The sequence below is a fragment of the Culex pipiens genome, chromosome 2 (genome assembly GCF_016801865.2).
Source record: "Culex pipiens pallens isolate TS chromosome 2, TS_CPP_V2, whole genome shotgun sequence".
Lineage (NCBI taxonomy): Eukaryota > Metazoa > Arthropoda > Insecta > Diptera > Culicidae > Culex > Culex pipiens.
Genome location: NC_068938.1, coordinates 149,350,224 through 149,377,056, shown reverse-complemented (window position 1 = coordinate 149,377,056; position 26,833 = coordinate 149,350,224). Strand labels below are relative to the sequence as shown.

General features: G+C 39.9%; 1 protein-coding gene across 4 annotated transcripts in view; it reads right to left on the bottom strand.

The window, feature by feature from the left end:
• Positions 1–26,833, bottom strand: part of LOC120423258 (protein transport protein Sec16A) — a 50,768-nt gene that overhangs the window by 4,084 nt on the left and 19,851 nt on the right. For 3 of the 4 annotated variants that reach the window (XM_039586988.2, XM_039586991.2, XM_039586990.2), the window contains 8 exons: positions 26,511–26,773; positions 21,189–22,040; positions 21,002–21,133; positions 20,789–20,944; positions 20,163–20,732; positions 16,533–16,754; positions 7,585–7,787; positions 7,435–7,519 (listed from right to left, as the gene is read on the bottom strand). In XM_039586988.2, coding sequence (XP_039442922.1) covers positions 7,435–7,519; positions 7,585–7,787; positions 16,533–16,754; positions 20,163–20,732; positions 20,789–20,944; positions 21,002–21,133; positions 21,189–22,040; positions 26,511–26,773 — 2,483 coding nt within the window. The remainder of the gene's footprint in view (positions 1–7,434; positions 7,520–7,584; positions 7,788–16,532; positions 16,755–20,162; positions 20,733–20,788; positions 20,945–21,001; positions 21,134–21,188; positions 22,041–26,510; positions 26,774–26,833) is intronic. The other variant, XM_039586989.2, reaches the window with a different exon arrangement.

Here is a 26,833-nt window from a genome sequence, read left to right as displayed (position 1 = left end):
GTTAATTATGTGTTGATGAAATAACATCAATCTTTTAAAAGCTTACCTAATTGTATTAATTTAATACTCATTAAGCAAGATCTATTCCCAGCTGCTTCAGAATTTAATATTATCAGAAATAATTCTGATATCATAATTTCTGATAATCTGATTACTTATATATAAACCAAATAATACATTTAATTGAACAAAATCATGTTGAGTTTGTTCATTTATTATTTTTTCAGAGCATTTTCAAAAAAATAGTTCCAAAAATTTAAGAAAATGTATACTTTCACTTGAATTTCGGGAGTTCCCGGGAAATATTTTTTTTCGGGAAATCCCGAGAATTCCTGGGAAATTTTTCCCGGGACGGGAAATTGGACGCTCTAGTTCACCAATATAAGTCTCCATACAATTTTGGCAGCTGTACAAAAATGGTACGTAAATATTCGAAAATCTGTGACTTTTGAATGAATTTTTTGATCAATTTGGTATCTTCGGCAAAGTTGTAGGTGCAAGGAAAATTAATTTGTCGATTTTGCCTTTCTTACTAAAGAAAGGTATAGGTTTTACTTTAAGCCAGGACGTCATTTCCAGCTTCGTTAATATGTCGATTCAGCATGAATTTTAATCCGAAAAATCGCTAAAAAATCACACTGCATCGATTTTCGACGCTCTATCGATTCACCTTGATAGAACTCGTCTATCTCGAACCCTCGAATTTTGAGAAAATAAATTCCGTGGAGGTCGAGTGATGTTCGTATGTGGTAAAATTTTGCAAAATTTTGTGTCGCGCCGTTCTCAGCTCCCATAAATCCGATTTCGATTCTCCCAAATGCAGATGAAAGCTAGTGTGCTGAACCTGGGCGAGTTGCCGCGCAAATTTCGAATTATCCATCTGTTTTCGGATGCGGCCAGACTTTTCCAGAAAATACACAGTTTTCAAATGAAAATATGGTCAAAATTTTTCATTTTCATATCTTTTATTTATCTCAAAAATTGCATTTTTCGAGCTCTACAACCTCCCAAATTTTCATCCAGATTCATAATATGGTTCTGGAGTTAGAGCCGTTTGATTGACCTACCATAAGAAAAAAAATCCCTAAAAAAAGGTAAAAGCCCACCTGGTGACATTCGCCAACATTTTTCATTTCTGATTTTATCCAAAATTTCTTCCTACATTCATAGTACAGACCATGAGTGAGCATCTGAAACAAATTCGACATCGATCGGCAATCCCGATCAATTTTTAGAACGATTTACTTTTTGCCTTTCTTACTAAAGAAAGGTATAGGTTTTACTTTAAGCCTGGACGTCATTTCCAGCTTCGTTAATATGTCGATTCAGCATGAATTTTAATCCGAAAAATCGCTAAAAAATCACACTGCATCGATTTTCGACGCTCTATCGATTCACCTTGATAGAACTCGTCTATCTCGAACCCTCGAATTTTGAGAAAATAAATTCCGTGGAGGTCGAGTGATGTTCGTATGTGGTAAAATTTTGCAAAATTTTGTGTCGCGCCGTTCTCAGCTCCCATAAATCCGATTTCGATTCTCCCAAATGCAGATGAAAGCTAGTGTGCTGAACCTGGGCGAGTTGCCGCGCAAATTTCGAATTATCCATCTGTTTTCGGATGCGGCCAGACTTTTCCAGAAAATACACAGTTTTCAAATGAAAATATGGTCAAAATTTTTCATTTTCATATCTTTTATTTATCTCAAAAATTGCATTTTTCGAGCTCTACAACCTCCCAAATTTTCATCCAGATTCATAATATGGTTCTGGAGTTAGAGCCGTTTGATTGACCTACCATAAGAAAAAAAAATCCCTAAAAAAAGGTAAAATCCCACCTGGTGACATTCGCCAACATTTTTCATTTCTGATTTTATCCAAAATTTCTTCCTACATTCATAGTACAGACCATGAGTGAGCATCTGAAACAAATTCGACATCGATCGGCAATCCCGATCAATTTTTAGAACGATTTACTTTTTGCCTTTCTTACTAAAGAAAGGTATAGGTTTTACTTTAAGCCAGGACGTCATTTCCAGCTTCGTTAATATGTCGATTCAGCATGAATTTTAATCCGAAAAATCGCTAAAAAATCACACTGCATCGATTTTCGACGCTCTATCGATTCACCTTGATAGAACTCGTCTATCTCGAACCCTCGAATTTTGAGAAAATAAATTCCGTGGAGGTCGAGTGATGTTCGTATGTGGTAAAATTTTGCAAAATTTTGTGTCGCGCCGTTCTCAGCTCCCATAAATCCGATTTCGATTCTCCCAAATGCAGATGAAAGCTAGTGTGCTGAACCTGGGCGAGTTGCCGCGCAAATTTCGAATTATCCATCTGTTTTCGGATGCGGCCAGACTTTTCCAGAAAATACACAGTTTTCAAATGAAAATATGGTCAAAATTTTTCATTTTCATATCTTTTATTTATCTCAAAAATTGCATTTTTCGAGCTCTACAACCTCCCAAATTTTCATCCAGATTCATAATATGGTTCTGGAGTTAGAGCCGTTTGATTGACCTACCATAAGAAAAAAAAATCCCTAAAAAAAGGTAAAAGCCCACCTGGTGACATTCGCCAACATTTTTCATTTCTGATTTTATCCAAAATTTCTTCCTACATTCATAGTACAGACCATGAGTGAGCATCTGAAACAAATTCGACATCGATCGGCAATCCCGATCAATTTTTAGAACGATTTACTTTTTGCCTTTCTTACTAAAGAAAGGTATAGGTTTTACTTTAAGCCAGGACGTCATTTCCAGCTTCGTTAATATGTCGATTCAGCATGAATTTTAATCCGAAAAATCGCTAAAAAATCACACTGCATCGATTTTCGACGCTCTATCGATTCACCTTGATAGAACTCGTCTATCTCGAACCCTCGAATTTTGAGAAAATAAATTCCGTGGAGGTCGAGTGATGTTCGTATGTGGTAAAATTTTGCAAAATTTTGTGTCGCGCCGTTCTCAGCTCCCATAAATCCGATTTCGATTCTCCCAAATGCAGATGAAAGCTAGTGTGCTGAACCTGGGCGAGTTGCCGCGCAAATTTCGAATTATCCATCTGTTTTCGGATGCGGCCAGACTTTTCCAGAAAATACACAGTTTTCAAATGAAAATATGGTCAAAATTTTTCATTTTCATATCTTTTATTTATCTCAAAAATTGCATTTTTCGAGCTCTACAACCTCCCAAATTTTCATCCAGATTCATAATATGGTTCTGGAGTTAGAGCCGTTTGATTGACCTACCATAAGAAAAAAAATCCCTAAAAAAAGGTAAAAGCCCACCTGGTGACATTCGCCAACATTTTTCATTTCTGATTTTATCCAAAATTTCTTCCTACATTCATAGTACAGACCATGAGTGAGCATCTGAAACAAATTCGACATCGATCGGCAATCCCGATCAATTTTTAGAACGATTTACTTTTTGCCTTTCTTACTAAAGAAAGGTATAGGTTTTACTTTAAGCCTGGACGTCATTTCCAGCTTCGTTAATATGTCGATTCAGCATGAATTTTAATCCGAAAAATCGCTAAAAAATCACACTGCATCGATTTTCGACGCTCTATCGATTCACCTTGATAGAACTCGTCTATCTCGAACCCTCGAATTTTGAGAAAATAAATTCCGTGGAGGTCGAGTGATGTTCGTATGTGGTAAAATTTTGCAAAATTTTGTGTCGCGCCGTTCTCAGCTCCCATAAATCCGATTTCGATTCTCCCAAATGCAGATGAAAGCTAGTGTGCTGAACCTGGGCGAGTTGCCGCGCAAATTTCGAATTATCCATCTGTTTTCGGATGCGGCCAGACTTTTCCAGAAAATACACAGTTTTCAAATGAAAATATGGTCAAAATTTTTCATTTTCATATCTTTTATTTATCTCAAAAATTGCATTTTTCGAGCTCTACAACCTCCCAAATTTTCATCCAGATTCATAATATGGTTCTGGAGTTAGAGCCGTTTGATTGACCTACCATAAGAAAAAAAATCCCTAAAAAAAGGTAAAATCCCACCTGGTGACATTCGCCAACATTTTTCATTTCTGATTTTATCCAAAATTTCTTCCTACATTCATAGTACAGACCATGAGTGAGCATCTGAAACAAATTCGACATCGATCGGCAATCCCGATCAATTTTTAGAACGATTTACTTTTTGCCTTTCTTACTAAAGAAAGGTATAGGTTTTACTTTAAGCCTGGACGTCATTTCCAGCTTCGTTAATATGTCGATTCAGCATGAATTTTAATCCGAAAAATCGCTAAAAAATCACACTGCATCGATTTTCGACGCTTCGTCGCCAAGTTGTCAAGTTGAGCTTCGAATACTGGCGCGAGAATGCTGGCGCATATGTTTCGGCTCGACTTATACTTGTTCGTAGTAGCTTGTCTACCGATGTTTCCTTCAACATGTAAGATATCGTAGCTTTTCGGTTTCTTTTGCTCTGTCCGTTTTTGCATAACTGTCCAATGTTTATGCAAAAACTTTTTTGACATAGGACATTCATCCGGGTACAAACAATTTGTTTCCGGTGTGCTCCTAAAATCGCCTTTAAGTAGGCTTCATTTGGTCGTGATTTCGTTAGTTTATTTAACAGAGTTCATTGGATTCCAATAGGAGCTTTCGAAGCTTCTAAGCTTTATATCGTTTTCAAAGTTTTCAATACTCGCGACGCCAATGGCTATCTACCTAAGGTAATGCGATTGAGTGTGTAGTGGTGCGGTTGTAAAAATTTATATCTCTGACTCTCTCACTTTCGTAGACGCTGAATGGCAAGCTTCCCACTGTGCGGTTAACTCGGTTTTGCTTTGCACCTGCTTTGTTCGGTTTTTGGGCTCGTACCAAAACTAGAAAACCAAAACCGCGGTGTGTGTCGTCACTTGCGCATTGGAAGCTAAGAATTTGTACGATTAAAAATATTCGATTGGTGAAAATTGCGTTTTCAATTTCTTTTAGAAAACACATCATTAATAATACCTTGCCTTCATCATAAGATTTTTTGTATCAAGTCGATATTGTGAATTGAGAGAAGTTATATTCTTTAGTAAGAAAGGCTCTATCTCACCCCTGGTGGGATTAAATCGGGTTTTTATTTAACTTTTTTTTTACGAAAACTCAATTTCCCAAAATCCGTAGTTTTTGATTTTCTAGATTTTTTTATATGTTTTAGGGGACAAAACCCGCAACTTTTGAGCCATAGAGAAGTTTGGCCAAAAATTGTGCCGCCGAGTTAAATTGGAAAAATCAGTGATTTTTGGAAAAAAAAATTTGATACAAAAATGTTTTTTGACCTCATTCTTATGAAGAATTCATTTTGCAATCGAAAAGTACTTTACAGATTTTTTGATAAAAGGCCCCGTTTTCAAGATATAGCCACCGAAAGTTAGATTTTAACGAAATATTTGCAGTTTTGCGATTTTCAAAAATAGTGACCATGAGTGACCATCTCTGATTTTTTTTTTTTAAAGTTGCAGAAAAATAAGCGACATTGAAGATTAGACCTGTGGTTGCTAAAATACAGAGGTTTGAAGAAACAGAAAAATCAAATTTTTCTAATGATACTTTCGTTTGAACAGCCAGTGCCCTCCATTTTGTAATGTCGATATCGTATCAACTAATGGTCCGATTTTTATGTTAAAATGTTTTTTTCCGATCCTTTCGAAAACACCATTTTGATTTTTTTAAATTAAGACTACCATTTAAAAAGAGCGTAATATTGAATATTTGGCCCTTTTGAAACGTTAGTAAAATTAAAAATATTGTTTTCAAAAAGATTGGAAAATTTGGGAAATTGAGTTTTTGTGAAAAAGTTGATTTGAAAATCGGCAAAAATATGTTTTCGGAATATAGTCCTCAACAATACCAACAACTTTGCCGACGACACCAAACTGATCAGAAAACTCATTCAAAAGTTACAGATTTGCGAATATTTTCGTACCATTTTTGTATGGACAGCTGCCAAAATTTTATGGAGACTTGTATGGGTGAATCAATAACACAAAATGACTTCTTTGGTGTTAGGGAAGGCCTCCACAAAGTTTGAGCCAAATAAAAAAATACAAATAAAATCCATTTACGGTTTTGACATAGAATTGCTGATTTGTTAATTAAAAATTTAATAGAAAAGAGGCTCGATGCTACCCCTGGAATCAAAGATTGACCCATCACTAAGCTAAATTCCAAATTTGACCCTCCCATTAAGTTTTTATGGAAACAAATCTTTAAAATTGATGGGGAAAAGCAACAACTTTGTCGAAGATCGCCAAACGATCCGAGTTAAACCTGACGAGTTGTCAATTCTCGTCGGCTGCTGACGAAAAACGAGCAAGGAGCGAAGGCAAATAAAGAACAAAGGCCGGCCACCAACATCACTAGCACAACATGTCAGCGAGAGCCAGTGATGTCAGGAGACTTTTTATGAAAAAAAAAAAACTATTTTTTCAGCAGCACTTGGCAGACATACAAGTGCGCTGAAAGGAAAAAAGAAATCGACCGATAATATAAATTGCGTGGGCTCCACTGCATTCTCGTCTGACTAGAATAGACTTATGAAATATTTTTGTAAAATACTTGAACATGAATAAGAATAACTTTTGATTAAATCAAATTAAACAGAAATGTTGACAAAAAGCTTCTCTACTGGTTGATGTACTTGGTTTTTGTAAATTTCAAAGAACTCCGGAATATCGAGCACCACAGCTTAGAGTGATGGGAATGGGTATATTTCCCCAAGATTCCAAAAAACGTTGTCATTCCATATCAAGCAAGAAATAGCTCAATGGGAAGTGGAAAGCAAGTGTCTAACAAATATTTGCAAAACAATTTGTTTAAATAATGAGATTTTGAAAATTGGATGAAAATAGGACTGTGGCAGTGCGTGGCCGAATGGTTACGCTGTCCGCTTTGTAAGCGGATGATTCTGGGCTTGATTCTCATCTGCTCCAACGTTCCATCGGATGAGGAAGTAAAATGTCGGTCCCGGCCTTGGTTGTTGTTAGGCCGTTAAGTCATTCCAGGTGTAGGAGTCATCTCCATGCCATAAGTACAAACAACACACCAAACCAAGCCTACTCCGGTGGAATCGCTGGCGGCGGTTGGACTCGCAATCCAAAGGTCGTCAGTTCAAACACTGGGGTGGAAGGTTCCTTGGAGTAGAAAGAGGTTTGGGTGCTCTCCCCATTCAAGCCTTCGGACTCCTAGGTTCGAGCAGAAACTTGCAATAGAGACCACAAAAGACCCGGGGTCGTTAATGTGGATGGTTTTTTTTTTTGAGGATTGAGGCCTTAACCTGCCAAACATACGAGAATTTCCCCTGAACTTTAATATAATATAATGAATTACGTAAAAAATATAAATCCTTACACTGCTATTGACTTTGTCTGAAAATTTTAATTTTCTCTCTTCATTTTAACAATTTCTTAAACTTACCGTTGGGTTCTTATCGTCTGGAAGAATCATCTGATTTTTTGGCTTCATGGACAGCTTGTTCCAGATTCCTCCAAACCAACCAGACCTGATAAAAAAAATTAAGAATAAATAAATAAATTATTCCAAGAAAGCTAGAACCATTCCACCCACCCTTGGTTGTTGGCCGCAGGCTTCGCCGGCTGTCCCTTTTTGGACTGATCCGCCGGAGCTGCCCCTTTTCCCTGTGGGGCCTGCTGCTGCTGCTGCTGGTTCGCTTGCGCTCCATGCTTGGGCGATGCGTTGCTTCCATCCTCATCGTCGAACCCCGGCCGCTGGGAGACCGCATTTGGCATCGAAATGGAAGGCTTTGGCATCTGCGACGAAGGGAGAAATCCGAAAAATGTGCTTGATTAATTTCCACGAAAAGCCTGAGCAATTTTTAGATCTTTGGAAAAAACATAAATTAGAAAAAGGAAGTAAATGTATTGTAATAACATAAATTGAATACAAAAGACTGCAATTGGCTTGTACTAGCGTGTTGTTTTTTTTCTTCTTTTCATTCTCACAATCTGTGATTATATATTTTCAGTTCTAAGTTTCGACTAAGGCTCTTTCTTCTTTCATTTATATTATTATAATACATTTCAGCTGCCCTAAGAGAAACATACATGACACAAAAATGTTTTAGCACTAGCATATGGAGGGTAGTTATGTCTTTTTTTGTCTGAAAACAACACACACACGCGATTATGAGATTTTCAAATCATTCGTTTTAAAACGGTTAGCAGGTTCGAGGGCGCAGGGAAAAACGAGAAAGAAACTTGCGTATATTTGACTAAAATATATTTGATTTACGGCATTGTCAGCTGTTGTGATGTTTTTTTAAAAGTATATATAAAAATTTAACAGAAATCTTTGCAATTCATCTATTTCATTCGCTATTTTCGTAGTACTATTTAATAACGACTAGACTAATATATTGTCTTTGTGCATCTCTAATAAAGATAATGTGGTATTTTGCCTACAATTGCCTATAGATTTTTTGTTTTAAATTGTCTCTCTGTTTGGTAAGATTGATGGTAAATCAATTATGTTACTGATATTTTTTCAAATAAAATTAATTATTTAAAGATAGAATTTAGTTTAAAATTCAAAAAAGGAACTCTCAAAAACATAACTCCATAATCCTAAGACCTAAATTACTCAGTTTTTTTTTTCGAAACCTAACTAATTCACTGATATAAATTTTGAACAAACGTGAGATTTTGATTAATCTTTAATCTTGCAATCTTGCAGCATATTATTTCCTTAAAACCAGCGATGGAATAATCATCATCAAAAGAAAATCATTGGACGTTCAAGAGAAAAAATCTGGAGGGAGCATGGCTCTCCTCTCTCGCGCACGAAAGATAGGTAAAAGGAATCTAAAAAAATCATCATCTTGATTATTCGGCGGAACATCTTTTTCACTACTACATTTGCAAGTGTAACGTCAGGCGTCGAAAAATTACCTGTCACATTTTATAGATGGGCAATGTGTGTGAACAAAGTGAAAAAATATTTTTAAGTGGTCACAAAAAATCATCCGCAAATTGATTTTCTTTGAGAATTTCGGTAGCGATTTTCTTTTGCGTGATTTGCCTCCTCTCTCTTTCGCGGGTGAAGTAAGTTCGCCAGCGAAATTGATTTTTTTTGCGATTATTTCATCCCTGCTTAAAACTCATTTATGAGTAAAGTTAGGTGAAGAATTCCGACTAATCTTCAATGTGAGTGTAATATAGGAGTCCTTCATATTTCAGTTAATAAAAGAGTAAAACGTACACAGTAAAAAAAAAAACAAATTTGGCAGGTTTAACAGTTTGATAGTTAAGTATGACCTGTTTCGATGTAATTTTACACCAATTTATGTAAAATAATATGTGAAATTATCCATGAAAAGTTGTAAATTTATACATTTACAGAGGTTAGGTAATATTCCAAATTTTCTTACACAAAAAAAAACTGTCAACCTTCCTCGACGTAATATTATCTTCATTGTTTTTGCTGTGTATGCAAAACGAATTAAGTAATTCAACCTGCATTACGGACTTGTTATAATGTTTAACTACGTTAATATTTATTCAAATTTCACTTAAAAATAACTTCATTTATGCAAGTTGTTAACATACTTTGATTTTTTTCTATTTGATTGTGGATAGTGCAAAATATAATATTTTTTTACCAACCATGAACAGCAACCAAGGAAGTTGGTTGGAACCAGGGGGTAGCGAAGAAGCCGCCATCTTGGAAGTTCAGATAACAAACACTCAGAATCAGTATTATTCATAATACTTTGGTAACACGAAATGTGTTATCTTGGTTAAACTCAAAAGTCCCATGCAAATGTGTAAACCCAAACTGAAAAATGTGTAATGCCGATTCACAGTGTACGGGCGCACTGTTTGATCGACCAAAAGAAAAAAAGCAAAAAAAAAAGTAAACAGAAAATTACTTTTTTCGATATGAATTTTGAGCCAATATTGGGATGGAATCTCCAAGGATATGATAGAATTTGGCATCAGCAACACAATTCACTTGTTTTTTCAGGTATTTATCGTTTTAATTGCGGGAAATTTGAAAATCAAAAACCCAAACAATGATTTGTTATGGGCTACCATTTGACAGCTAGTGCTTTTGTTGTGGGCTCTCATTTGACAACCGTGCTAATGTCGACTGTTGTCAGTTTGCTTTGGTCGGAATAGGGTTGCCATCCCCCCGGTTGGAACTATCAAACTTACGAACCAAGGTTAGATAATATTAGCGTCTAACGTTAACGATATTGGTTATCGTTATCGTCCCGGCGATCTATCGTTATCGTTGTTTCGATAATTCTGTAAGTCAATGCTTAAATGCTTTCACCAAGAATATATTTTTTTTGAAAATGTCTTATGTTTCAAAGTATAAAACTCAAAATTGTTAACAAAACACCGTATTTTTCGAAAGTACTCAAAATTTCATTATTTGCTTTATTAGTTTTTTTAAAAAATACTTTTTTTTTACAAAATAGCGTATTTTTCAAAAGTAGTAATTTTTAAAAAGTGTAATATGGGTATCAAACGAAGCGATTTTTTTTATGTCCATAAAAATTGCGTCGTTTGATACCCATATTGCAAAATATGAAAATTTAGAAATTTTCGAAAAAAAGGAATTTTGTGATAATTTAAGTATTTTCAAAAAACTCTAATAATGCGAAAAGGCAAACAAAGTTTCGCTTCGTTTGATACCCATATTACAAATTATTACAATATTTGAGTACGTTCGAAGAAATACGATATTTTGTGAACAGTTTTGAGTATTTAATATTTATATTTTAAAACTTACTACATTTTTAAATTATTACGATTATAGAAAGATTTAAAAAATGAGTTATCGTCCATTATCGTCGGTAACATTATCGCCAAAAGAATTATCGAAATATCTATATCGTTATCGCCCCGACGATAATTTTATCGTTAACAACCTTGTTACGGACCCAATCTTGCAACAATCTGATTCTGATATTGTCAATTTCAAAAAAATATATCGATAGTTCCCGTAGTTTTGAAGATACACAAATCGACGGTAACATTTCAAAAGGCATCATGTACATTTTGAAACTTTCTGTGTTATTGCATATTCTAAAAGTAATCCTAATAAGCTACCTCCCCACCAAAAATGAGCAAAAGTTACTTCAGTAAAGTCTGTTTAATCATGATTTTAAATAAAGTAACATAAACAAAATCTCTGCCATCAGCAGTCCCTGTTTATATAGCCCTGTCAACCTGTCAAACAAAAGACTACATAAACCTCGTGACGAAAAAAAAGCATCATGAACAAAGCGCCATGTACATTCGGCGAAGAAAAACGAATCATAACAAAGCGCTCCCTCCAATGCCAGCAGGGTGATATAGACGTTGGTGATTTCAAAAGGAGTTATGTTTGTTTTTCTTAAATAAAACGACGGAAATAATGTTTTATTGAATTTGGATGATAAAGTATCAATGAAAGCAACGTTTTTCATCGTTTGTTATTATTAGAACATCTTATTTTGCTTTTATATTAAAATGGGAATTGAAAATGGATGCTCAACAATTAAATGCGTTTTTCTCAAAAAGGATGGTGTGTACATGATGCTTTTTGAAATGTTGGCGTCGAAATGTCTGTAAGTAAAATCCTGGTGCAAAAACTGCGGTTGATAATAATTAAATATTAATATTTAAAATTTTAAGTAATACTTCTTTAAAAAAAACTCTAAGTTAAAAAATATCCAGAACATCGATAATCTTAAAATAGAGCCCTTTATCAGAATTACTCAAAGTAACTTCAAGGTTTGAATTAAATTTTACGAAAAAAATCAATTTATCTACATTTTCATTGCAAGATATTTTACGATTTTTTTTAAATAATGTCATAAAATAGGAAGGACAAGGTTTTATTAAAAATTAAAAAAATAGAACGAAAAATCGAATTGCGAAAACGGAGAGAGTCATAAGTGTTCGATTTAGGGTCAGCTAATTTTCACCTTCTTTCTTTTTTATTTTAGAATAATTGATGATAAGTTAACACATTTCTATTTTAGTTGATTGTAACATATGATTGTTTTACATATTCAAATATTCAATTAAAAAAATCGGTGGAAAAATAGTCCCATAAAAGGATCGTTAGGTTTTCTACTTGGTCAGCGAACGACTGGACAACGCGTACCATAGGTACATTATGTACCGTAGGTATAAAATAGACCCACCAAGTGGTCCTTTAGCCTCTTGTCCTGTAACTCCGATACCCTGGCCTCCCCGCGGTGCTGGCCGGGATACTAGTAACCATTGCAGAGATCGGGTAACCAACCCCCGGTGGAAACTTTGGTAGTATGCTGACAGGGTAAGGGGGGCTCCACCCTCTTCGGAGGGTGTAGCTGTACCGTTAGGTTTCGAGACAAAAGCCCCCGTTACGGTGTCGAGAGAAAACCGCAGCTGGGTCCCGGAAGCTGCAAGGTGGCAGCCCCACCCCGAGACTAGGTATTCGCAGCCCTGGTTAGGCGGCATACCGAAGCAAATCACCAACTCAGAAAAACGAAAGAAGAAATTCAGGACGGATTAATCGGCATCAGACCAGGCGATGTAAAAAGGACAACGATTGGAAACTCGGTACTTGGAACGTTCGAACTCTCCAAGATCCTGCACGTGCTGGCCTTCTTGCCCGGGAGCTGCACAAGCTGAACGTGCATGTGGCCGCCATCCAGGAAGTTCGATGGCCCGGTCATGGAGAGCGAGAATTCACGGCGGTGGACCCCATCGCCAACACCTCTTTCAAGTACCACATCTACTACAGTGGCGGCGAAAAGGCGATGCACGGAGTCGGTTTCGTAGTGATTGGGGGTCAGAAGAACCGAGTCATCAAGTGGAAGGTGGTGAATGACCGGATCTGCGTGTTGAGAATTAAGGGCAAATTCTTCAACTACAGCCTGATCAACATCTACGCTCCGACGAACGACAAGCCCGATGACGATAAAGACGCATTCTACGAGCGTCTCGACAAGACCTATGGAGAGTGCCCAAGACACGACGTGAAGATAGTCATCGGAGACGCAAACGCGCAGGTCGGAAGGGAAGCCTTCTTCCATCCTGTCATCGGCAAGGAGAGCCTTCATCCTCGCACGAATGACAACGGCCTACGTTTGGTCAATTTCGCCGCAGCCAGAGGAATGGCTATCTGTAGCACCTTCTTTGCGCGCATGAACATTCGGAAGCACACCTGGCGACACCCGAATGGCGAATCGTGCACACAAATCGATCACGTTTTGGTGGATGGTCGACACTTCTTGGACGTGATGGACGTCCGATCGTACAGAGGACCGAACATCGACTCTGATCACTTCCTGGTAGCGTGCAAGATCCGAGCTAGGCTGTCGAACGTGCTGACCCCGCGGACTGCGAGGATAGCGCGGTTGAACGTCCAGCGCCTCGCGAGCAGCGACGTTGCTGCAGAGTACAGTCGGAAGCTCGACGAGCGGATCAACGAGGACGCGCCTACGGGTAACCTGGACGAGCAATGGGGAGCCCTCCAGAGCATCGTCAACACAACGGCTACCGAAGTGATCGGCACGACCAGAGGACGCAAACCCAAAGGGTGGTTCGATGCGGAGTGCCAGCGAGTGACGGACGAGAAGAACGAGGCCAGGAAGCGTATGCTCGTTAAGGGTACGCGCCGAAACTGTGAGCGATACAGTGAGTTGCGAAGAGCAGAGAAACGAATCCACCGCCGAAAAGAACGGGAGTACGACGAAACGGTACTTGCCGAAGCGGAAGCACAGTACAACGCGAACGATAAGCGGAGGTTTTACGCGACTGTCAACGGTGTAAGAAGGAAAACCACGCCTTCCCCTGTGATGTGCAACGACACGGAAGGCAACCTGTTGACAGACAAGACTGCGGTGGCGGCTAGGTGGAAGGAGCACTTCCAGCAGCTGTTGAACGGTGAGGCGCGAGAGGGAATCGTCGAGGACAGGATACACGTTGAGGAAGATGGAAAAGTTGTGGACCCGCCTACGTTGGAGGAAGTAGCTAAGGCTGTTAAAGAGCTCAAGAACGGGAAATCCGCGGGAAAGGACGGACTTCCGGCCGAACTTTTCAAGCACGGGGGTACGCGGATGACCGAGATTCTGCACCAAATCATCCTACGCATTTGGTGCGAAGAACAGCTTCCGACCGACTGGTTAGACGGGCTCGTCACCCCAATCTACAAGAAAGGGCAAAGACTCGATTGTGCCAACTATCGAGGCATCACAATCCTCAACGCAGCGTACAAAGTACTCTCCCGCATCCTGTGGAGCAAGCTGAGACCGATGACCGAGACCTTTGTCGGCGAATACCAGTGCGGTTTTCGAGCGGGTCGGTCAACGACGGATCAGATGTTCACTCTGCGACAAATCCTCGACAAGTTCCGGGAGTACAACCTGCAAACACACCATTTGTTCATCGACTTCAAGGCGGCGTACGATTCGGTCAAAAGAAACGAACTTTGGAAGATTATGGTAGAACACGGCTTTCCGGCGAAGCTTATAAGACTGATTCGTGCAACGCTCGACGGAGCAAAATCAAGCGTGCGAATAGCCAACGAGACATCTGAAGCTTTCGTTACGTTGGATGGATTGAAGCAGGGCGATGCTCTCTCGAACTTACTGTTCATCATAGCGTTGGAGGGTGCTGCGCGAAGGGCAGGCGTGCAAAGAAACGGAACACTCATCACTAAATCGCACATGCTGCTTGGATACGCTGACGACATCGACATCATTGGTATCGACCGTCGTTCAGTGGAGGAGGCGTTCGTCCCTTTCAAGCGGGAAGCTGCGAAGATCGGACTGACCATTAACACTGCCAAGACCAAGTATCTGGTTGCTGGCAGAGCGCGTGGCAGTGCAGGTGATGGTGTTTCGGAGGTGGAAATAGATGGAGAAAGATATGAGGTGGTGGATGAATTTGTATATCTTGGTACACTCGTGACGTGCGACAACGATGTGAGCTGCGAAGTGAAACGGCGGATTAGTGCTGCAAACAGGGCCTTCTACGGTCTTCGTAGCCAGCTAAGGTCCCGCAGCCTAAGGACGCCTACGAAAATCACGCTGTACAGGACCTTGATACTCCCTGTAGCTCTTTACGGTCACGAGTCGTGGACGCTAAAGGAGGCTGACCAGAGAGCACTTGGGGTCTTCGAGCGGAGAATCCTGCGTTCTATCTTCGGCGGCAAGCAAGTAGGAGACCGGTGGCGCAGGCGCATGAACTTCGAGCTGTACCAAGACTACAAACATGCTGATATCGTAAAAGTCATCAAGCACGACAGGCTGAAGTGGGCTGGACATGTAGCCAGAATGTCGGACGAGCGGGCGGCTAAAACGATATTCAGTAGCGAACCTGGACGGGGTCGTCGGCTTCGTGGAAGGCCTCGTACGCGTTGGCTGTGTGCAGTCGACGAAGATGCAAGAGCGGCCAACATTGTGGGCGACTGGAGACGAGCGGCCCAAGATCGAGCATCCTGGAAATCTTCGATTAGTTCAGCGTTGGGTCGATAGACCTGTTGCTGATAAAGTAAAGTAAGTAAGTAAGGTTTTCTACTTTTTAATACATACTTCAGTATATTTTTATATAGATTGTATATTATAATGTTACGGGTTGAACAAAAGTTCAAAGATTTCCATTTTAGTTCTGATTGTGCTACAAAACAAGTTGATTGTTTCTAAATGCGAACATTTCAATAAAAATATGGAATAAAAAAATCTCAAATATCTTTAAGCACAAGCCTCTATTTATCTAGAATTAATTCAATAAATTTTATGAGAATTTCCCGTCAAATCCCCTTTAGATGGGCTCATCAATGGCAAAAGTTTTGACCACTTTTCCAACACCGGCAGCACCAACTGTCCCGCCAGCCGTGGCAGAGTTTCTCTTCCTCAGAATCTGCTCGCCGCTGGCAGGCCTCTCCAACCCACCTCCTCCCCGTGGCACCCCCGTTCCTGCCCCGTCCAGCTCGGTGTCCGTGCTGCTCAGACTAAAGCTGAGATTCTTGAACCGACTGCACAGCGGCTGATCGATCGGAAAGGTCCCATTGTAGACAATGTCCTTCCCTTCGGGGACCTTGCTGGCGGCCTTGCTGAGACACGAGTACAGGAATGCCTTCGAGGGGGGCAGATTGGCGAGAACCTGCTGCTGGTGCTGGGCTTCCGCGGCGGACAGTTGGGCCGCCTCGGACGGTTTGACCTTTTTGCGTTTCTTTCTCGTTTTTCGCACACTCCTCAGAATCGGAATCTGGCTGAGCAGCCGGGCTTGGGTGGTCGTGGAGGCGGCGGCGCTAGCTGTGGCAGCGGAACCGGAACCGGTGTGGCCACCACCGGCAGAACCGCCGAGCTTGTGCTTGAGCAGCGGTGCCGCGAGAGCGATATTGTTAAGGTGGAATTGCACTTGCTTAAAGCAGTTCTTCTGGTCGGAAGCGGACCGTTTGCTGCTAGCTGCTTCTGCGGCGGCGATGGCGCCATCGGCCATGCTGGCGGGACACTCGTTAGCGGGACGGTAAGTTTCCGATAGTGGAGAGCTGCTATCGCTGCTACTTACGTAGTTGATGGCATCGCCGCCACCGTCGGGGCCACCAACGGCAGCGTTCGACGAGGACAGTGACGGCGGTTGGAGTGCGATGGCCGGAACCGGCGACGGGGTGCCCCGGGGAATGTCGGAGGACCGAGCGGGCGAGCTGGAGGCAGCGGCCTGCCGGGCGGCGTGGACGGCGGCGATGGTGGACGCGGCGGACAAACCGGCGATGGCGGTTTTCGAAAGTGGCTGCATTCCATGTTTTTTTTTTTGTGTGAGATTCGTTTTTTTTTTTTGGATTGGGAAAAGTAGGGGGAAAGATTTCATGTGAAGGGTTTATTCCTTGGGAGCAATTTGAACACTACACGCTTTAGTGTGGTCACGGCTAAAACCGGAAGTTGAAAATTTGATATTTTTATGAGAGCTCTAGTTTGAATTTTACCATGTCAGATCTCTGGGACTACCTCGAATAGACTTAGGAATTTAATTCTTTTTTTTTTGCAGGCTACGTACGTTTTGATTTAATAACATTATAGCGCTCGATTAACAAAAACTGAACTGTTTTTTTTGCATATGAGCAATTCCATGTCAAATAGGGAATCGGTTGTACCCGACCCTTTCCGATTTCAATGAAACTTTGTAGACATGTTATCCTACGCTAATGTAAGCCATTTTTGTGTACCTATATTGAGCCAGTTTCACTCGATAATGACATTTGAGAAGGGCGTAAGTGTTTTAAATATGTTTGTATTTCGTAATTAAAATATCGCTGTATCTCGAAGCCGTTGCATCGTATCAAAAAATGGACAGGATTTTTTTTTTTCAAAAAAAATATAAAAATTGAAATAACAAGGTATAGTCTCAACCTTTGAATCAAAAAAGTGTTTTGAAGTGCAAACTTTAAATGCACAATACCTGCCCAGTTGTTGTGCAATCATTAGTTTTCAAAATATCAAGATAATGAAGAGATTTTTTTTTCGCCGAAAACAAAACTTTTTGCGGTGCTGTACATTAGATTTCCACAAAAATTGAAAATATTTTTGATCGATCCCTGGCATGCTAAAAATGATTATAAACGCAGGATAATGCATTTCTAATTGTTTCCAGTTGATTAGACTTCTATTTCCTTGAAAATTTTGAAGTTTTTTGGAAAAATATTTTTTTGCGTATTTCAATTACGAAAATTTTTGTACCCTACATGTATAGGTCATCGCTGAAATTTTGAAGTTATCGCAGTTTTAGTGAAAAAGTCGATTTTTCCCGTTTTCATCATTTTCCCATTTTTGCGCGTGGCACGTCGAAAAATCCAGTTTTTATTTTCAAAAAATCGTATCTCAGAGTCTCGAAAACATAACTTCACCATTTTTTGATGTGTTAGGTGAAATTTTCCGAGGAATCCGATAAAAATATTTTCAGGCATAGGCTCTTTGGTCCCGAGACCTTCAAAACAGCGTTTTAAGTTTTCATACGACCTTGTCAAATGTTAAGCTAGATTTTTGAAACTTCCTACTATTTTTCCCAAATAGCCAAACTAATCACCTTTCTTTTGCGTCTAGGACAGCTAAAACCGGATGAAATGGCGGGGAGATAAGACTTTTAAAAAAGTGGTTTTTGCGAATATCGACGAAAATGGCCATTTTTTAGGCGTAGGTCACCCTAATGGCCAAACAAAAAAAATACGGGTCTAATTATTTCGGCCAAGGATCCCCCAGAAAAATTTTGAGCCCGATCGGAGAACTTTTTTTCCGAATCATGGTGTTTTTGTGGGGAATTCCTGTATAAATGCAAAAAATGCGTTTTAGATTGTTTAAGTTGATTTGCCTTCTATTTTCATTAGAATTTTGAAGATTTTTGAAAAAATATTTATTCTGCCCCCTGATATTTCGAACCAATTTTGAAGGGAGGAGGGGGGGGGGGGGGCGACATAAACTTTGAAAAATATTTGCAACGGCCTAATTAATATTAAAAAAAAATTAAGAGCATTTAAAAAATAAGAACATAAAAAATTAGAAATTAAAAAGAAAAAAAACTAAAAACAATGAAAAACTATTTCCAAAAATTAAAAAATTAAAAAAATACAAAAATAAAATAAAATTTAAAATAAAAAAAATATAACATTCTATAATTTAAAATCAATACAAAATTTGAAATACAGTAGTTGTTCGGTAACAGGGCGTTGTTTAACTGGGCTGTTTTTTAACTGGGCGCTCGATAACTGGGGCGTAGCTCAGTTAAAAATCAGACAAACGTCAAATAACCAAAACAAACCAAAATGACCGAGGGGTTAATGGATGCAAAAATCAAATTCAATAAATAAAAAATATTTTTTCAAACTTTTGTTTAATTTCAAGTTACAATTAAAGAAAATGAAAAGTAAGAATTGTAAATAAATTTGAGTCACTTTTATTTTTCTATTTCATCTGGAAAATATTATTCATCGGTGGTCCCCTCGTTATTTTTTGTTCAGCCCAGTTAACGAGCAACATTTGGTGACTGGGCTACGTTCTCAGCCCAGTTACCAAACAACTACTATAATCACAAAATATTATATTTTGTATTGGATCTAGAAATCAATAAATAAAAAAAAAAATAAAGATTTTTTTTAATACAGTCCAGACTCGATTATCCGAAGTTTTGATCATCCGAAGGATAGTATGGGACTTCAAAAAATCGAATCACGAACAAAAAAAAACCTTTTTTTTTCTTCGTTTGAACACTAAATTCTTTTCTTGTGTTTAACATTAAATTTTAGTTCTGCGACCTCATTTTTGTTGATTGCCTTTTAATATTTTGTCACCGCCATAATGGCCTCCATCTTGGTTTAAAAAAATTATTAATGCAATTGTTGAATTTCTAAATTTATAAATTTTTGAATTTTAGAGTTGCTTTGCTCCAGGATTGCCGGTATTTGTCGAGTATCAGAAAATGAGTACCCGACAGGTACCGACACATATTTTTCTTCTCAGATAAACTAAAGATCAAATTTGCTACGCGCGTCGGCTAACTCGGCAGCAAATTTGGTGGGAATCAAATTGGGTAGCAACTCTCGGCATTTTCGAAAATATTTATTCTTTGATATTTCCAATAGGATTAAAAAGTTAGAAATGCATGAATAAACGCATAATTATTGATTTTGAAGGTAAACGAGGACAAAAAACGAAAAAAAAAACATATTTGCCTTCCCACGATGGGCTTGTTTCGCTACCCTAGCCCACCGCTAGGAGTTTTTTCAAGCTGGCAAGTTTGATCTCGGTATTCATAAGCATATTGTCATTTTAACTCAACTTTTTGAAATTTGACTGAAAGTCTCATTATTCAAATCAAGATTATTTTCTTTAACACGACACATTACAAAGCAGATACCTTTGTGATCTGACAATTTTCAACTCTAGGCTTTTCAAGAATATCACTTATTTTCACTTCCTCCAAGCCGTGGACCACACCACTACTACACACAAAAGCGTCACTACGGGGTTGGACGAAAGAAACTCTTCAAAATACGTAAAACTCAACCGAGGGGGATAACTCAATCAACCAAACACGACTGTAACAAAACGCATCCGGAACGAAAAACGAAATGCTGGTAGCGGGACAGTGAACCGTCTCCAAAACTGAAACTCTGAAAGCTGAAAATGAAGCATTCAAACTCGGACTCACCTCAGCGTTCGCTCCCCAGTAGTCGTACGGGCTGGCCTGTTGTTGCTGCTGCTGCTGCTGCTCCTGTCCAGCTGGAACCGGCGACGGCACGAACAGGCTCGGCTGACCGGAAGATCCATCGTACGAACCGTACGAGTACGGTTGCTGCTGCTGCTGAGGTGACTGTTGCTGATCGTAGCTTTCTTGCTGCTTTTGCTCCTCTGGCATCGAGGACTGGTTGATCGAGTCGTAACCCTGGTCGTAGCTGGGAGCTGCCATCGAGTTGTGGTGGTCGTACTGGTTGAGGGTTGGAGTTGGTTGTTGTTGCTGCTGCTGTTGTTGTTGGGGTTCAAAGCCTTCCGTGTACTGGAGGTTCAGCTGACCGAGCTGCTGGTTGATTTTGGTGAATTCGTTGTTGATCTCGGTTGGGTCGATGCCGTACGGTTGTTGCTGAAGCTGCTCCTGACCTGCGCCGGGTCGCTGTTCGGTGTTGTAACCGGTGTAGCTGTTGTACTGACTGTTGTTGTTGCTGTAGTCCGGCTGGCCGTCGTAGGACGTCGATTGGGGAGCGTAGTTGGAAGCATTCGTGGACTGAAAGATCGATAGAGTTGGAGAATTTGACTAAAATCGTTAGTTGAAGAACTTACATTGTAGTTGATCAGTATTGCACTCAACCGCTGCAACCAGGCAGGATCTTCGACGTTGGTGTAGATGTTGCCGTGGCCGTGGTTGTCCACGGATTCGTCCAGTTCCTTTTCCAACACAGGGTCGTAGTACTTCAACCGATCGCCCAGCGTGTAGACCTGCAGAAGAGTTCAAAGAAGTTAGCTTGTGTTGGAAATGAGTGAAGATCAACCTACCTTTCGGATGAACTCAGAGTCGAATCTGTAAGGATCGAGCTGGATCTGTTCCGCCAGCTGCTCCATGTACAGCAGACACTTGAGCTGCATTCCGTAGTCTAACATGCGACTGGCGAGCAAGTATTTGTAGTACTGAAATTGACAAGTTGTTAAAAGGCGTCGATCAACTAAACCTTCTCTGAATTACCTGTAATTCAGTGATCGCGTACCGTTCCTCGTTGAGCGATCGCGCGTACTCGTAGATCTCGGTCATCATGATCGATTCGTTCGTGGAGAACTCCTTGAACGTGCGCTGCATGTGAGATGACCCGAGCAGGATCAACCGGACCACCGTGTTGGCCGTAACGGTCGCACCACCATCCACCTTAACATCCGCGAACCGTCCAAACGTTACATCCGACAGGAGGTAGCAAAAGTGAGCCGCGTACAAATCGCCGCGATTGTACAGCGAATCGCCCAGCGTCGTGATCGACTTCTTGATCAGCTCCGGCTTGGCCGAACTGTTCGACATCAGCATGGCCAGATGTGGCCGCCAGTCGCCCCACTTCTCGTCCAGGACGCACGTCACCGAAGACGGCGTCCGGCCGCTCAGCAGCTGGTACAGCGTCTGCAGCGGGTCGTTCAGCGTCAGCTTGTTGGCGAACTTCATCATGACGTTCGCGTGCTGCCGCGAGTCAACCTTCGAGGCCAGGAACAGCGCGTGACCCCACAAGTTATTCTCGGTGGCCCACTCCAGCGCTTCGCTCATGTTCCCGTAGATCAAATAGTTGCGGAACTTGTCCGTAATCTCCAGCTCGCTCAGCGGTTCCTTCTTTTCCACTTCGGGGTCGGTGCCGGTGCTGATTTCCGCATTTTCGACCTGCTCCGTCGAATCTTCCTCGCCCTCGGCGTCGTGAGCGGCGCGACGCTCGACCGTGGCCGACAGCGACGAGTTGCGACCGCTAACGTTCGTCGAGCGGGCGCTCGCCTGCGCCGACTCGAACGGGAACTCGACCTTGTTCTGCATCAGCAGCTCCGAGATGTCCGTGCCGACAAAGGTCTGAAAGTGAGTTGTAAGTTGTGTTTTTATAGGTAGGATTTTTTAATCAACTTTTTTTTCACTAAAACTCAATTTCCCATTTCCAAATCTTTTTTGATTTTTGAGATTTTTTGATATGTTTTAGGGGACAAAAATCCGCAACTTTTGAGCCATAGACAAACATGGTCAAAAAATCTGCCGCCGAGTTATGATTTTTTGAAAAAAAACAGTGATTTTTGGAAAAAATCGGAGTTTCATGCAAAAACCAATTTGACATTATTTTTTGATAGAAATTTGAATGTTTCATGTATAGAGGTATCCACGCGCGAGAGTGTGTTAGTTTGTAACAAGATAACACACATGCATAGGCAAATCGAGTAGAATGATTCGTCTGTCAAAATCAGCTGTGTCCTTTGTTATTAGGTTTTACGCCGACTCGGTTTTGAGGTTAGAAATTTGACAGCTTGGCTGCACTGTTTACATTTTTTGCACCTGTGTCTCTGTAAAAATGTACGTGCGTGTGCGCTCGTGACGTCACGCTGTAAAACCTAATACCACGAGCACGTGGTAAACAGCTGGTTTTTACAGACGATTGATCTACTCGATTTGCCTATGTCTGCGTAAAAAAGTGTAAACAAAATCAGCTGCTTGGAATTCAGCCAATCACAATCGTTCAAAACCAAAACAATACCTCTAATACAAATACTAACACAGAATGATGGTGTGCGTGAGAGAAACCGTGGAGATCTCTATTAACATTGAAAATCGGACCATTAGGTTTTACGCCGTCGCGGCTAACCTCAATCGTGTATTTCTGTTTGACAGCTCGCGTGCACTGTTTACATAGACTTATCGTGTTCGAACGAAAAGTGCTGGGTATTTTTATTTATTCAAAATCGGCCGGAATTACAAAAGTCAAATGGTAAGTAAATTGTTAGTGAATTTATTGCAAGATTTTAAGTTTTTTTTATTAAATTCATTGCAGGAAACCGAAGGCGAAGTGGGCGGCAAACTTGTCTACATGCTCGCTGAACCCGAACGAAAACGAAGCCGTGCTGCTGGCGGAGATGGTCAAGCAATGCCTTGTTCCGATGCTCTGCCTGGAATGACCTACAGGGAACCGATCACCAAGGACAAGCAAGTCCCAGAAAACTACCGCACCGTCTTCCGACCGCTTATGCTCCTGCTCCAGCTCCCGAGGACATGGTCAAGTTCAATCTCGAGCGCTGCATCCTCGCCCTCCTCCACCAGAAAAACACCGGCAGACTCTTCATCGTCCTGTTTGAGAAGAAAAAGAAGCTGCTTTCGGAGGTTTTCCGTCGCCGAAGGCCTGCGAAGCGAAACCACTCCAAAAGAAGCTAAATTTTTTTTGAAGAAATATTATTATTTTCGCCAGCCTGTAATGTATGGCGAAGAATGGCTGTAGATTGAAGCACCCTCGCTGCCAGGTGCCGGAGACCAGTTGTTTGTTGAACCGAACCACCAATTCGTACTGATTTTAACCAAGGACAAACTGTCCTTTTCCGTCAGGCCCACGTCAAGAATCGCCCACGAGGAGGATAATAGTTCCGCACCGCAAACGGATCCGCCGATACTCCGACACACATCTGCACGGTTCCAACTCCTTCCTCGCCCAGCTTTTCAATTTCCGGCGGCTTCTCCGGATTGTTTTAAAACAGCAGCTTGATCATGTCGTTCCTCACGATACGCGTACTCCATTCTGCGCCGATACATCCGTTAACAATCTGGAGACCCTCCTAGGCCTAAGCGGGTTGCGGTGGTAGCGTTTTAGCTTCTTTTGGAGTGGTTCCGCTTCGCAGGCCTTCGGCGACGGAAAACCTCCGAAAGCAGCTTCTTTTTCTTCTCAAACAGGACGATGAAGAGTCTGCCGGTGTTTTTCTGGTGGAGGAGGGCGAGGATGCAGCGCTCGAGATTGAACTTGACCATGTCCTCGGGAGCTGGAGCTGGAGCATAAGCGGTCGGAAGACGGTGCGGTAGTTTTCTGGGACTTGCATGTCCTTGGTGATCGGTTCCCTGTAGGTCATTCCAGGCAGAGCGTCGGAACAAGGTATTAGGTTTTACGCCGACTCGGTTTTGAGGTTAGAAATTTGACAGCTTGGCTGCACTGTTTACATTTTTTGCACGTGTGTCTCTGTAAAAATGTGTGTGCGTGTGCGCTCGTGACGTCACGCTGTAAAACCTAATTGCTTGACCATCTCCGCCAGCAGCACGGCTTCGTTTTCGTTCGGGTTCAGCGAGCATGTAGACAAGTTTGCCGCCCACTTCGCCTTCGGTTTCCTGCAATGAATTTAATTAAAAAAAACTTAAAATCTTGCAATAAATTCACTAACAATTTACTTACCACTTGACTTTTGTAATTTCGGCCGATTTTGAATAAAAAAAAATACCCAGCACTTTTCGTTCGAACACGACAAGTCTATGTAAACAGTGCACGCGAGCTGTCAAATGACGTCACGGTGTAAAACCTAATTAGTTGCTGAGATATCGTCATTAGAAAATGGTGGGTTGTTTTGGTGAGATTTAGAAAACTTCAATTTTCGTGTTTCTTTTTCTTAAAGCGGCTCTATCCCAGCAACCCGAGGTCCAATCTTCAATGTCTCTTAGAAAATTTTATAGCAAATTTTCTGAACTTTACAAAAAAAAATATTTTTAGAAATGGTCACTTATGGTCACTATTTTTAAAAATCGAAAAACTGCAAATATTTCGCTAAAATCAAACTTTCGGTGGCTATATCTTGAAAACGGAGCCCTTTATCAAAAAATCTGTAGAGTACTTTTCGATTGCAAATTCAATTTTGCATTAAAAAATAATGTCAAATTTGTTTTTGCATGAAACTTCGATTATTTCCAAAAATCACATTTTTTTCAAAAATTCATAACTCGGCGGTAGATTTTTTAACCATGTTTGTCTATGGCTCAAAAGTTGCGGATTTTGTCCCCTAAAACATATCAAAAAATCTCGAAAATCAAAAAATACATTTTTTGGGAAATTGAGTTTTAGTGAAAAAAAAGTTGATTAAAAAATCTGCAATTTTTTTCCGTGTACCTATTTTTCTCAAAAGTCCTCAACAATACCTACAACTTTGCCGAAGACACCAAATTGATCAGAAAATTCACTCAAAAGTTACAGTTGTTTGAATATTTACATACAATTTTTGTATGGACAGCAGCCAAAATTGTATGGAGACTTGTATGGGTGAACCAATGACGCAAAATAGCTTATTTGGTCATAGGGAAGGCCCCCACAAAGTTTAAGTCAAATAAAAAAAATACAAAAAATAAAAATGGTCGAAATCAGCTGATTTCGTAGAGAGTTGCTCAATTTAAGAATTTAAGAATTTAAGAATAGTTTAAGATTTAGGAATTTAAGAATTAAGGAATTGAAGAATTAAAGAATTGAAGAATTTAAGAATTTAAGAATTTAAGAATTTAAGAATTTAAGAATGTAAGAATTTAAGAATTTAAGGATGTAAGAATTTAAGAATTTTAGAATTTTAGAATTTTAGAATTTAAGAATTTAAGAATTTAAGAATTTAAGAATTTAAGAATTTAAGAATTTAAGAATTTAAGAATTTAAGAATTTAAGAATTTAAGAATTTAAGAATTTAAGAATTTAAGAATTTAAGAATTTAAGAATTTAAGAATTTAAGAATTTAAGAATTTAAGAATTTAAGAATTTAAGAATTTAAGAATTTAAGAATTTAAGAATTTAAGAATTTAAGAATTTAAGAATTTAAGAATTTAAGGATGTAAGAATTTAAGAATTTTAGAATTTTAGAATTTTAGAATTTTAGAATTTAAGAATTTAAGAATTTAAGAATTTAAGAATTTAAGAATTCAAGAATTTAAGAATTTAAGAATTTAAGAATTTAAGAATTTAAGAATTTAAGAATTTAAGAATTTAAGAATTTAAGAATTTAAGAATTTAAGAATTTAAGAATTTAATAACAAAATTTAGAAATTTATAGATTTTCAAAATAAATTTGGAATAAATTCAATATTTTTTAAAATAATTTTAGAATTAATGAATATAACAAATAACATTACAGTTTCAGAATTTTGACTTTTTTTCAGTCTCGAATAAATCCTGCCGAGTTAGGCATACCGTCGAGAGCAAGTTGGATTAGTGTTCGTCGTTGCGCCTAGCAGTAGAGTCGCCCTAAATAAACGTCATGCTAGCGAGTGCGAGTGTATGAATGCTGCATACCTTCGTACTTACGAGCTGCAAGTTAATCCAAAAGAGATAATCCTGTTTTGTATGTATGATAGAGGGCATGCACCTTTCATACCACCATTCTTACCAGCTAAATGTACATCTAAAGAGATGAATACGATTCGTAAATAATTAGAAGACATCGTCTATATTGCATGTAAAAACAAAATCATCTCTTCTAGATTTACATTCAACTGATAACTGTGAGGGTATGTAACATTTCTTTTTGCAATTTGTGACCAAACGATCAAACTCACCCCGTTCTGTCTCAGCAGCAGGATGATGTAGTTCCACAGCAGCGTGAACGAGCCCCGGTTCGCGCTCGACCCGAACGAGTGCAGACTATTGATCGAGTTGCCGCGCGACTTGATCAGCGTGTGGCCACCGATCAGGGTGCAGGGTGGCGGTCCCGCCCGCAGCTGCTCCTCGCAGAACTCAATGACGGACTTTTTGTGGGTCTTGTTCTTGACGAGCGGCCCCGGGTAGGACTGGAACAGCTTGCGGGTGGGCTCGTTGGTACCTTTGAAAGGAGGGGAACTATCAAATTACTGCTTTCGATAAAAGTTGTGGAAGACCTTAC